This window comes from Schistocerca serialis, chromosome 10 (assembly GCF_023864345.2).
Source record: "Schistocerca serialis cubense isolate TAMUIC-IGC-003099 chromosome 10, iqSchSeri2.2, whole genome shotgun sequence".
Lineage (NCBI taxonomy): Eukaryota > Metazoa > Arthropoda > Insecta > Orthoptera > Acrididae > Schistocerca > Schistocerca serialis.
In genome coordinates this window covers 245,238,408-245,251,658 of record NC_064647.1, presented here as the reverse complement: position 1 = coordinate 245,251,658, position 13,251 = coordinate 245,238,408, and the positions used below count along the sequence as shown (strand labels likewise).

The following is a 13,251-nucleotide window of genomic DNA, read 5'->3' as shown; positions in this document are numbered from 1 at the left end:
TTCAAAAAAATGGTTCAAATGGCTCTGAGCACTATGGGACTTAACTTCTGTGGTCATCAGTCCCCTAGAACTACTTAAACCTAACTAACCTAACGACATCACACACATCCATGCCCGAGGCAGGATTCGAACCTGCGACCATAGTACTCCCGCGGTTCCGGACTGAGCGCCTGAACCGCTAAACCACCGCGGCCGGCCATTGGGGTTCGATTCCCGGTACTGCCGACGACTTTTCCTCGGTGGAAGGACTGGTTGGGGTGCACCCGGCCTCTTGCTGCCAAATGAAGAGCGACTCTACTGAATAATGGCTGCTGCCTTGTGTGGAAAGTCTTCAAAAGGACCGGGAGAGCTGTGTGTTCAGCACATGCCCGTCATACTGCATTCGCATGGCAGAGGATGACATGGCGGCCGGTCGACATCCGTCGGGCCTTCACGGTCTGGACGAGGAGCTCTCACACTAACTATTTAATAGATTCACGTGAATTTAACAAGAACAATCTGTAATAAACGTCACAATTCACATGACTAATGACAGTTCAGATGACCTGTGACCAAGCTTATGACTCAACTGTGTGCAATCAGTATGCTGGGCCTTTCTTGTTAACACATCCAGCCACTACCCGACTCAAAATAGCCACGCTCTATACTACGTGACGATACATTCTTTCACCAACAGCAGTAGCGGACAATTTTGAACATGGCCGATAATGGAGCAACCGTAGACGAAATTTATAATATTACTTGAAAATACAGCTCTTCGGTTGCACAGATAAAAAATTTTCAACTTTACCTAGGTTTCAACTGCTCTAAGACGGCCTTCATCAGAAGTAAAAAAAAATTACATTACCTATAACAGAGTTTTGGAATAATATAAAAATTATTAAATTAAACATATGTAATAAAATTACATCATAGCTAACTGCTACGGTACAGTAGACAGAGAAAGCATACTTACAAAGAGTAAATAGTTATGAAATGGTTTAGAGCAACAGTGCTCACGTTAAAGATAAAAATATATTTGTACATTATAAAATTTTCCTAGGAATGCACAACTTGATTAAGACGCGCCGCTAAGGGTCGCGTGTGCGGCCGGCACTGTAAGCAGCATCAGACTGAGAGGCGCGCGCGCCGTCGATGTTAGCAAGTCGGCACCTTGTATCGCGCCATCTAGTATTGAATGCTTGTAATTTACAGTGACAACAGCTGTCAGAAGCATTGGAACAGGAGTGCACGTAATGTGCTGATTACATTATGTTAGATAGTACGTAACACATCGAAAGTTGAACAAAATATTATACTGTAAGATTGGGAGAGAGAACAATATTTAAGGCTACAGTTCGGGAAGCATAATAGCAATATTCCGCGTTAAGTGATTTTAAGCAACGGATTTACACCATCAAAGAAATTTTTATCACGTAATTGTAATTGCTCATTGAGGATTAAATGGTCGTTACGGGAAAAATGTTTGAAAATTTCCAACTGTTCAAGAATATCAAGTCTGAAGCCTTTCTTTTCCGTATGTAAGATACTAATATCATGAACATCTTTAGGTTTGTGTCCTGTGATAAGGTGGTCAGCGAATGACGAATTATGTACGTTCGTACCTTTTTTCCCTAATATATGCTCTTTATATCTAATCGCATTAACCACCTGTTCGAGATCTTTAACAAACTACATGTAAACTTGAAAACAGCTCCCGACAGTTAAATTATTTAGACTTAACTTTGACAATAGTGAATGACAAAATCTCTTTCAATATTTTTCGTAAGGATTCTTTCACGCTGCGTGAAACATATCAAGAAAATAAAATCTACCTACCTCTGAAAAGTAAGAAATTTCATAGAATGGGAATCTCACGAGGTTAAAAGGTCCTAATATTAGGACATATTGATAGAAAGCCGATTCTGTACCGTGCTTCGAAAATGAAACAGTTTAACAAAGCAACGAACGTAACATGTGAATATGGAAAACGCGTCCGAAAGTTCCGAAAGTACCGTGAAAATCACCCCGCAAGCCTCGTAATACGAGAAAGAAAATGAGCATCCGTCATTATCTCTGTGTCTGCGAGTGAACAGTCGACTTTGATCACTTGGACTCTATTCTTAGACAAGGATCAAGCATCCTATCACATCCGCGCCTCTCGAGTAACAGCCGCCTACCAGGGCTTGCTTTGCTCCTACCAGGCACGTGCCGCGTTCGACTCTCATGGCGTGACTCGGCCGCTCAAAGAGCATCTTACAGTCCTCCTACTGAGCGTGTCTAAAGAATTGTATGCAAAGATCGATAGCTAGATACAAGAACGTAACTTCACCGTTTGTTACAGATTTAACATCACGCGAAAACAGTTCTGTACTGAAAGTTGTGAAAATGACAGTCAGCTTGAAGTTTCGGTGCCGAGCCCTACCTGGGAACAGTGACACTGTGTTCTCAGAGGGGGAGTGTGTTTGGAGCGCGCGTCTCCACCGTGTCCGCGCGCCACCGGCTGCTGCGATTCGTTGCGGAGGCCGGCGCGCGGTAAGTAAGGGTGTTCCGGTTGAGCGCCGCCCTTCCGCCCCCGGGGCCCTCACAAAGGACCGGGGCAGCCGCCTCAGCGCCCTCGCTGGCCACGCGTGAACGCCCGGGCGGCTAAAAGCGGACGCGGGCGCCGTGTAGCGCTGGCGACCCTGCCAGGAGATCAGAGGGCAGCGCGGCTCCGTCTCGACTCCCTCATTTCTTGATGACAGCAAATTGAGGGCAGATTAAATCTTTTGGAGGGGCGTTTGGAGTTCCGGGTTCTATAATGTGAAATGGTGCAAGATATTCCAAATTCTGAGAAAAGTCATAGTAAACTGCAGCAAAAGGTGTGTGATGTAAAGCATATACAAGAAGTGAGAGGTAACAACAGGAATAGGAAGCGTGTATGACAGGGTTGCAGATTTTCACTCCTAATGCTCAATCTACAGGGAAAACTGAGACAGAATGGACTACCAGTATAGAATGATTTCAATCTTCAAATTTCACCTAGTGGCGCTAGAGTCTACAAAAACTGACAGATCATTAACAAACCATGTGCATTTTGCTTCAGTAAGGTTTCAACTGCTCCTACACGCGAGTTGCGTAGTGAATACGCTGTTCTATTATAGCTTTCTGGACCATTTCAAACTAAGATAAAACTGGCATAGTTTTTTCTTAACAATCAACGTTTAGTCCAACTAAATCAGAATATTCTTAGCTGTCATTAGATACAGTGCAGTTAGTGGAAAAAAAGTGTTCACTATGATCGCTGAATATTTTCTCGCCAGCCTGTGTGGCCGAGTGTTTCTAGGCGCTTCAGTCTGGAACTGTGCTGCTACCACAGTCGCAGGTTCGAATTCTGCCTCGGGCATGGATGTGTCTGATGTCCTTAGGTTAGTTAGGTTTAAGTAGTTCTAAGTTCTAGGGGACTGATGACCTCAGACGTTCAGTCCCATAGTGCTCAGAGCCATTTGAACCATTTCAACCAATATTTTCTCAACAGAAACGCGTTTGGGGCGGATTGGTCTACTGGCATAGTCCATTCCACCCAGGTCGCCTTTTATTCCTCATATGACGAATTCTATCGCATGGACTGCCCCTCTGTTTTGCAGATGATATGTGATTATGCAAGGAAAACGGAGAGAAAACACTGGTCTACGAAAAACATGGAATAAGTTGTTGAATCAGTAATTAATAAAACGATGACCCACGAAAAATCACAGAAGCAATTTGTTGTACCTTTGACTACTTTAAAACCATTCATGAAAATGGAAAGAGGTAATCCCATTTCAGCAACTGACAACACCTGCGGAAAAATCAGTGCGTTTTCAATAAGGGGCATGAGTTGGAACATTGAAAATGGCTCGAGAAATTGGGCCCTTGAATTTCCGGCTCTCCATCCTGCCTTAAATTTCAGGAAGCATTAGGCTCGTAACTCGCGTACGGACAGATATTGACGACGATGAAGCCCAGCTTACTTGTAGGATGTGTCATCGGGAAATAAAAAAAACGTTGTCCATTCCGCCCCGTGCATGGCGCGGAACTGACTTAGAGACACTTATTTAGCTTACTGAGATAACAAAAGAACTAACGAATGAAATAAGTTATTTTATGTTACCTTCATTTACAAATGTTACAAAAATGTTTGAATAAACTGTTCCCAATTTTTCTAAAATTTTTTACCATTGACACCTACAAAATTTGCTCCCAGCGTTAGGCTGGCCGTCCCAAACATCGAAGAAGCAGTGACTGAAGTAAAAGAAAAGTATAAGAGTGGGATTAAATTCGCGGTGAAAGGATATCATTGATAACATTCACTGAACAGGATATACTGAATGGAACGAATCCTCTAAGGAGTGCAGAATATAGATTGAGAGAAAGCAGAAAAGACTAAAATAACGAGGAGCGGCAGAATTGAGTTTGGGGAAGAATTCAATATAAAAATTAGTAAGGACAAAGTTAAATAATGCTCCTATATTGGAAGGCAAGTAGCACACCATGGATGAAGCAAGGACGACATAAAAAGGCAGACTAGCAGAGGCAAAGAAGACATTCAGGACCGAGAGAAATCTGCCAATGTAGAAGACAGGTTGTAATCAGGAAAGGAACTTCTGAGAATGTGTATTTGGAGCACAGGACTGTGTGGAAGCGAATCATAGTCTGTCGGAAAATCTGAAACGAAGAAACTCTACCTGTATGAGATGTGGTGCTGTAGGAAGTTGTTGAAAATTAGGTGGACTGAGAACATAAGGAAAAGGATGATTGCAATTGTAAAAGTAACGGTTGAATTTTGAAGCGTGGTTTCGTCAATAAGATGCCTGCTTTGTGACTTGACGTCTGCTTTCAGGAGGGCAATCATAAATCGCTTTCCAAATATTATTCGACAAAGCAGTCCTAATGTCATATCCAAGGCGTCCCTTCCTCCATATCTGCCGAATCCCACGACTGTCTGGACCAAGGACAGTCACATGCCCTTACGAGGTAGGACTGCTGTAAATAATTTAGAAGATTCAAAGGAGAGCTGTCAGTTTGGTCACGAGAGCTGGTTGAGTCAGCAGGAGACCGTCATGCAGATGGTCGTCGCCTCCCTTGTGCGTCTGCCACAAGAGTTGGATGAGCATCACGTTGTTGTTTCCTATTAAAATTCTGACAACGTACTTTTCTAGAGGACTCAGGCCAACTCACAGCCTCATCCTACATATATTTCGTGAAGATATTACATAATGTGATCAAAAGTATCCGGACACAGCCAATACATACGTTTTTCATATAAGGTGCGTTGTGATGCCACCTACTGCCAGGGTACTCCGTATCAGCGACCTCTGTAGTCATTAGACATCGTGAGAGAGCAGAATGGGGCACTCCGTGGAACTCATGGACTTCGAACGTGGTCAGGGATTGGGTGTCACTTGTGTCATACGTCTGTACGAGAGATTTCCACACTCTTAAACATCGCTAGGTCTACTGTTTCCGAAATGATAGTGAAGTGGAAACGTGAATGGACACGTACAGCACAAAAACGTACAGGCCGATGTCGTCTGTTGACTGACAGAGACCGCCGACAGTTGAAGAGGGTCGTAATGTGTAATAGGCAGACATCTATCCAGACTATCACTCAGGAATTCCAAACTGCATCAGGATCCACTGCAAATACTATGACAGTTAGAAGAGAGGTGAGAAAACCTGGATTTCTTGGTCGAGCGACTGCTCATAAGCCACACATCACGCCAGTAAATCCCAAACGACGCCTCGCTTCGTGTAAGGAGCGTAAACATTGGACGCTTGAACAGTGGAAAAACGTTGTGTAGAGTGACGAATCACGGTATACAACATGGCGATCCGATGGCAGGGAGTGGGTATGGCGAATGCTCGGTGAACGTCACCTGTGAGCGTGTGTAGTGCCAACAGTAAAATTCGGAGGCGCTAGTGTTATGGTGTGGTCGTGTTTTTCACGGAGGGGGCTTGCGTCCTTTGTTGTTCGTTTTGCGTGGCACTATCACAGCACAGGCGTACATTGATGTTTTGATCACATTGTTGCTCTCCACTGGGTATTAAAGGTGCCGGTGTGTACAGCAATCTGGACCACCACCTCTGAATGTCCCGCTGTATGGTGGTACAACATGCAATGTGTGGATTTCACAAGCAATAAAAATGGCGGAAATGATGTTCAGGTTGACCTGTATTCAAATTTTCTGTACAGGTTCCGCAGCTCTCGGAACCGAGTCGACGCAAAAATTTTTTTGATGTGTGTGTATGTAAAGAAAAATTGTGCTAAATCTGATCCCTGTGGTAGCTCATATTAAATCCACAGCGTTTGCTGTTTCGATGGGCAGGGACTTCCACCTTTATGACACTTCTTCATGATGTATGCGGTATACCTCCATGATGGCAGCAGGTCATTTTACTGCAATATACAAAACAATGGCATCATAACTGATCCCTGCAGTAGCTTATTATACCGAAACTGCACTTTCTGTTTAGCTGAACATGGCTATCGGTTGAAACTTCCTGGCAGATTAAAACTGTGTGCCCGACCGGGACTCGAACTCGAGACCTTTGCGTTTCGCGGGCAAGTGCTCTACCATCTGAGCTACCGAAGCACGACTCACGCCCGGTCCTCACAGCTTGGGAAGGTAGGAGACGAGGTACTGGCAGAAGTAAAGCAGCAGATGGTAGAGCACTTGCCCGCGAAACGCAAAGGTCCCGAGTTCGAGTCCCGGTCGGGCACACAGTTTTAATCTGCCAGGAAGTTTCATATCAGCGCACACTCAGCTGCAGAGTGAAAATCTCATTCTGGCTATCGGTTGTTTCTTGCTGAGTGAGCTGCTGCCTGCCGCAGTGCGAGAAGGTCCAGCAGACGGTGTGGTGTGCAGGTGGAAGGCGGTGTGCTACCACTACGTGCGCCGCAAGCGGCAGGTGACGCGCTACCGGCACGGCGACGCCTTCACGTCGACGCAGGTCTACTACGAGCGCGTCAACTCGCACGCGGCGGGCGCCTGCTTCTCCTACAGCTACTGCGGCGTCCGCGACATCTCGCGGGAGCTCAAGCTGGACGCCGACTGCCCGCTCACCAAGATACGCTTCAGCAAGGGTGCGTACCGCCACTGCGCGATCTCTGCCTACCGCTGCAGCACTGGCCGATTCAGAGGGGTCAGCCTTCATGCGGGGCTCCACGTTTTCCTGTCTCGCACTTATCTTTTCACCTCTGCACGGCTACTACAGTCGACCTCCTCTTCCATCTTTTCAGTATAGTCTACTCCCCGCTTGCCCCTACTATTTTTTCCCCTCTACCGCTTCTTCCAGAGCCATTTCTAGATGGTACAGCATGTGTCCCACTAACCTGCTCCTTTACCTTCTAAGGCTCTTCCTTACACTTAGATCCTCTCCTAATCTTTTTACTATTTCATTGCATACTTTATCTGCCTACCAATAAATTCTAGGATAATAAAAACTAGGGTAAAACTGAACAATTCAGCAAAGCTGAAAGCACCGATTTCTTCAAGAGGTGGTAATGTAGAAAAGGGAATTTATAAACAAAATAATGTACGTACAGAATACAAGAATATATCTTCCAGTAAATCGCATCAATGACATTTTGTGGAATATATTCAGTGGAAACTAAGATAGTACTTCGTGAAAAACAACAGAAGAAGTGAAATATTTTAAAATACGCGTATGTAAAATATCGGACGAATACGAACCCTATTATATGAATGTAATTAGTTGGTATTGAACAAAAGAGAAGAAAAACAAATACAAGGAACAGAACCGAGATTTATTCGGTGAGGGGATGCAAACGAATAGATAAAATACGATATGAAGATAATCGAACGCAGTTGAAATGCTGGAGTGTGAAAGAAAAATTGGATAAAAACAAAAAAGAAATGGAACGAATGCTCGCAAAAAATTCATCGAGAGAAACTGTCACCTCACATAAAGAACTTTAAACCAAAAAGAAAAGGCGATCATTCGAGACTGAGAAAAAGATGGAAACTATGAGACACGACAGTTGGCCTAATTAAGAAATTGCAGAGAAAGGAGATGTGGCCACTACATGGACGACATTCTTTCCTGGTATTACATTTGAAATGCCTCCACTTCCTTCTTCCCTGGATTTTTCCATGTTCCGCTTGTCACTTCCATGCAGTAATCTTCTTCAGGTGACGGAATTATTTGACTTCGTTCACTTCTCTGTCATAGCGCCTTGTTACATACGTCTTTGCTTTATTTATCCTTCAGCCGTAATCTGTGCTGTCTGTCTGTCGGTTTCAAGACGTTGCACAAGTCTACTTAATCTCTGGCATCACAGACTACGCCATCCAAAAACGTTAACGTTGGTATCTGTGTTCTTCTAGTACAATTTAATGTCACGAGGCTGCAACTCATAGCCTCGTTGAGAAATTAAAACTGTGTACGGTAACAGATTTTGATCCCTCTTACTGTCTGTCCTGTAGGGTTCTGTGTTTGACTTCTCTGCCATTAAATGTGGTCTCCAACAGAAGACGAATTTTCGTAATTGCTCTCCGCATCGGCGGAGTTATATACTAGGAGTTCGATTGAATGTTATTCTAAACTCTGAGGGGGAAAAAATTGGAAAAAAAGGCGAATCTCGATGGAATTATCCAAATGGGACGGAAATCGGCAGGTGTGATGTACATATACAAATGATTAGAATTTCAGAAGAATTGGATGAGTTGTTCGAGAGAAACAATCTCATCAAACGGAGCAAGTCAGTAGCGATAGGGTTCACCCCTGGCCCTTATTCAAGCAATTGTTCGGCTTGGCACTGATTGGTACCGACTCCTCTGAGTCTAAACACTAAACTCCCCAGACATGAACATTACTGTTGCTCGGTGTGCCAAATTATGTCTGACTGGCGCGTTAGATTGTCAAAATTTCCGTGTTGGTTGGAGGGCCCAGCCCATAAAGCTGTAAATGTTCTCAATTGGGAGACATCCAGCGGCCTTGTTGACTGAAGTAGGGTTTGGTAAACACGAAGACAAGCAGTAGAAAGTCTCGGCTTATGCGGGCAGCCATTATCTTGCCGAAGTGTAAACTGAGGCTGGCAACATAACGGGGCGTAGAGTATCGTCGACGTACCGCTGTGCTGTAAGGGCACCACGGATGACGACCAAAGGAGTCCTACTGTGAAATGAGACGACACCGCGCCGCAGAACTGCTGGTTGTCAAGCCATATGCTGGGCGACAGTCAAGTTATGTGCCACTGGGGTCCAGTGTTTCTCCAGGCACGTCTTAGGCCTGTAACCTCATTGGCTGGAGCAGAGCCCTGATGGCGAGCGAGACGTGTCTGGAGACGCCCTGGACAGTGGTGGAATACCAATGTGACAGTCGCCCACCATACGTCCCAACAACCAGGAGTGATGGTCAGGGGCCCATTTCATTTTATAGCAGGATCCATTTGGTTGTCATCCACGGTACCCTTACACCACCACCACCACCACCACACTGATATGTGGACTGTATTGTACATCCTGTTTTGTTGTCCTTCATGGCAAACCATCTTGCCCTCATAGTTTAGCAAGATAATGCCGACCCGCACACGGCATGAGTTTGTACTCCTTTGGAGAGCAATGTATCCAGACCTCTTCCCATTTGAGAACGTTTGGAGCCAAATGTGTGCCGACGCATTACTGAGTTGCTCGATTTGTGAATCCCTTTCTATTGAGTAAATCATCCAATTTTCATGAAATTGTAATCACTTCTTTGCACCCACTTTAGAACTAGGTAACACTGAGACAAGGGATTCTTCCAAAATCAAGTAACGAAGTCCAAAGGCAGACAGTTCAAGAACTAGTAGATGTTTACTTCAGTGCCACCGTCCACTCTGACCTGTCAGATCAGAGAGAGCTGTTGGTGTCAGTATCCTACTACGACAACTATTCCGGGAGGGTCGGCAGTGAGCTGCTGAGTGTATCGCTGTGCAGGCTTCGCTTTCGCCAATGTGGAGGCGGCGGCCGAGTTCGAGGAGCAGCGGGCGCGCTTCTTCGGCGAGTACGAGCGCGTCGACGACTACCTGGAGATGCGGGAGGGGCTCGACGTGGCGCACTTCCGCGACGAGCAGCTGACGGTGGCGCCCGGCGTCGGCGCCTCCCTCTACAGCCCCACCGTCTTCTGGGTGTGCTCGCTGCTGCTGCTGTCCTGGCCGCTGCGCCTGCTGCTGCAGTGCCGCACCGCCTACCTCCACTACCAGGTAGGCTAGGCCGAGCCAGTAGTAAGTGTGCTGTTTGCTGCAGTGCCGCACTGCCTACCTTCACTACCAGGTAGGCTAGGCACAGACAGTTGTAAGTATGCTGTCTGCTGCACTGCCACACTGTAGAATGCTGCCTGCTGCAATGCTGCACTACCTACCTCGACCACCAGGTAGCGTGGGCCAAGACATCATATGCTGTTTGCTGCAGTGCTATGCTGCCTACCCAGATTACCAAGTACGGTGGACCGAGTCAGTAGCATGCTGTATCCTGTAGGGGCACACTGCATACCTCCACTACCGGGTAGAGTAGGAGGAGCCAGTAGTTTGCTGTTTGCGGCAGTGCCACGCCACCTACCTCCACTACCAGGTAGTCTGCTGTAGCAGTGTCATCATGCTCAATGTGCCTACATTTCTGAAGAGTTCCTGCATCACTATCACAGGTTAAACATCTTCCCACGTGCTTTTAAGCGCACGTTCTGCAAGGCAGCAGTAAACTAGACGTCGTCGTGCCATTCGCCTACTCCTACAACTCTCTGGAGCCAAGGAAAGTCCCAACGTCAGCTGCACTCCTTGCCCAGAGTTGGATTCAGCGTGAGTGGGCAGCAGCACGGGAGACACGGCGAGGCCTGGCGAACAACTCGGGTCCAGCATGCTGCTTCCATTGCTGTACAGAGTGTCCCAATTTCTCGTGACTGCCAGAAACAACTTTCTCCCCAGAAGCAAATTTTAAAATGTATGCCAGGGCAATATCAACCAGCAAAACTGACTCTGTCGCTCGCTACCAAGATACCAACTGCAGGGCATCCTTTTTAAATAGCACCCAGAGTTTATCCGTTAATACACATCCACTTGCCAAGACTTCTTCAAAAACTTGTCACAGCTCACCATTCTGGTAAACATGAGGTCATTAACGACACAACACAAAACCCACATTGACTCTCGTGTGACAGAGCAGAGCGCAGTCGCCCACCGTAATGCAGCTCGTCCACTTGCTCGAGCCGACAGTAAACACACGGAAGATGCACCTTGGTCATTCAGTCAATCGTCTTCAGTCGAAGGTTTCTGTGAGTGCAACGTGCACCAATGAAAAGAAGATCGAATAATTTCTGTCTGGAATCCCAATGAGTGGAAGAAAATTGCCTTCAGCAGTCAGTCCCACTATGGATTGTGCCCCGAAGACCAGCGAACACGTGTCTGCAGATGCCCCGGACAGTGGTGGGCTACCAGTCTGACTGGCGGCCTCTGTCTGGCTCGACAACAGCGAGTAATGGTCCGGGGTTCACCTCTGTTCACAGCAGGATTCCTTTAGTTGTCACCCGCGGTACTCTCACAGCACAACGGGACGCCGACGATGTCCCACGCCCTCTTTTCTTCCTTTAATGACAAGCCTTCCTGGGCTTGAACTGCTGCTAGATAATGTCTGCTCGTACAGGGGCGAGAGTTTCTACTGCTCGAACTCTAGCTTGGTCAGAAAACTCGCCGAATCTACCCACATTTGGAGCACTATGTGCAAGGCCCTCCAACCGGCACGTTATTGCATGATCTAAAGCGGTAATTCGACAGAATTTGGCTCGATGTCCCTCATGATGGCATCCAACAACTCTGTCACTTAATGCCACGCCCTACAACTGCTTGCGTAAGTGCCAGAGACGGAACATCGCATTACTGACTTGATGAATTGGTGACGCTGTTTCTCTCGAAAAAATATTCCACTTTTCCTTAAATTTCAATCATTTGTTTTTCTGTATATATGCGTTACATCTACAGATTTCCGCCCCATTCCGATAATTCCTTCCCAGTGCTCTGTCTCTCTATTTTCCTTTTTTTTTTTTTTCTTAGAGAGTATATCTGGAAATCTACCAATCCATGAATCCATAACAGTCAGAATCGCTGACGAACTGCGTTGCAAATGTGACCCAAGACGTCATTAAGGGCGTAGACAAGGGTGACGTCGAATTTTGAAATCGATATTCATTATTCTGTTTTCAATAAAATAACAAACAAATGAGGAAACTGACTTTAGACCTCTACTGTACATCCTTAAGATTGTACTGTGTTACTTTTTAACTAAGAAACTGGCACCCAGAGGACACTACAGCACATCCATGAACGGGAGGGCATTTGAACGCCACAATTTTGAACCAAGAACATAATATCAAAAGCTGCTTCGAAAGTAATAGCGTTGTTTAATGTACGACAAATACATATTTAAAAAAATTGTTTTCACAAAATGGCGGCACCCTGAAATAAGTCAATTTTTTCGACAAACAATAAGAATGTACACCTAAATTTTAAGGTAAAACATATCAAAAACCCTATGTACTTCAGCAGAAAAACGGCGACTCACTCGACACAAAGAGCTATATTGCAATTGCACTTATATACACTACGTGATCAAAAGTATCCGCACGCCCTCAAAAACATGCCTTTTCATATTAGGTGCATTGTCCTGCCACCTACTCCATATCAGCGACCTCAGTAGTCACTAGACATCGTGAGAGAGCAGAATGGGGCGCTCCGCGGAACTCACGTTCTTCGAACGTGGTCAGGTGACTGGGTGTCATTTATGTCATACGTCTATGTGTGAGGTTTCCACACTCCTAGACATCCCTAGGTTTACTGTTTCCGATGTGATAGCGAAGTGGAAACGTGAAGGGACACGTACAGCACAAAAGCGTAGAGGCCGACCTGGTCTGTTGACAGAGACACCGCCGACAGTTGAAGAGGGTCGTAATGTGTAACAGGCAGACGACTGTCCAGACCATCACACAGGAATTCCAAACTGCATCAGGATCCACTGCAAGTACTATGACAGCTAGGCGGGAGGTGAGAAAACTTGGATTTCATGGTCGAGCGGCTGCTGAAAAGCCGCACATCACGGCCGTAAATGCCTACCGACGTCTCGCTTGGTGTAAGGAGCGTAAATAATGGACGATTGAACAGTGGAAAATATGTTGTGCGGAGTGACGAATCACGGTACACTATGTAGCGATCCGATGGTAGATTGTGGGTATGGCGAATGACCAGTGAAAGTGATCTGCTAGTGT

General features: G+C 45.9%; 1 protein-coding gene across 1 annotated transcript in view; it reads left to right on the top strand.

The window, feature by feature from the left end:
* LOC126424726 (transmembrane protein 151B-like) overlaps nt 1–13,251 on the top strand; it is a 460,556-nt gene that overhangs the window by 416,839 nt on the left and 30,466 nt on the right. Inside the window, exons 4-5 of the mRNA XM_050087446.1 lie at nt 6,867–7,084; nt 9,939–10,204. Coding sequence (XP_049943403.1) covers nt 6,867–7,084; nt 9,939–10,204 — 484 coding nt within the window. The remainder of the gene's footprint in view (nt 1–6,866; nt 7,085–9,938; nt 10,205–13,251) is intronic.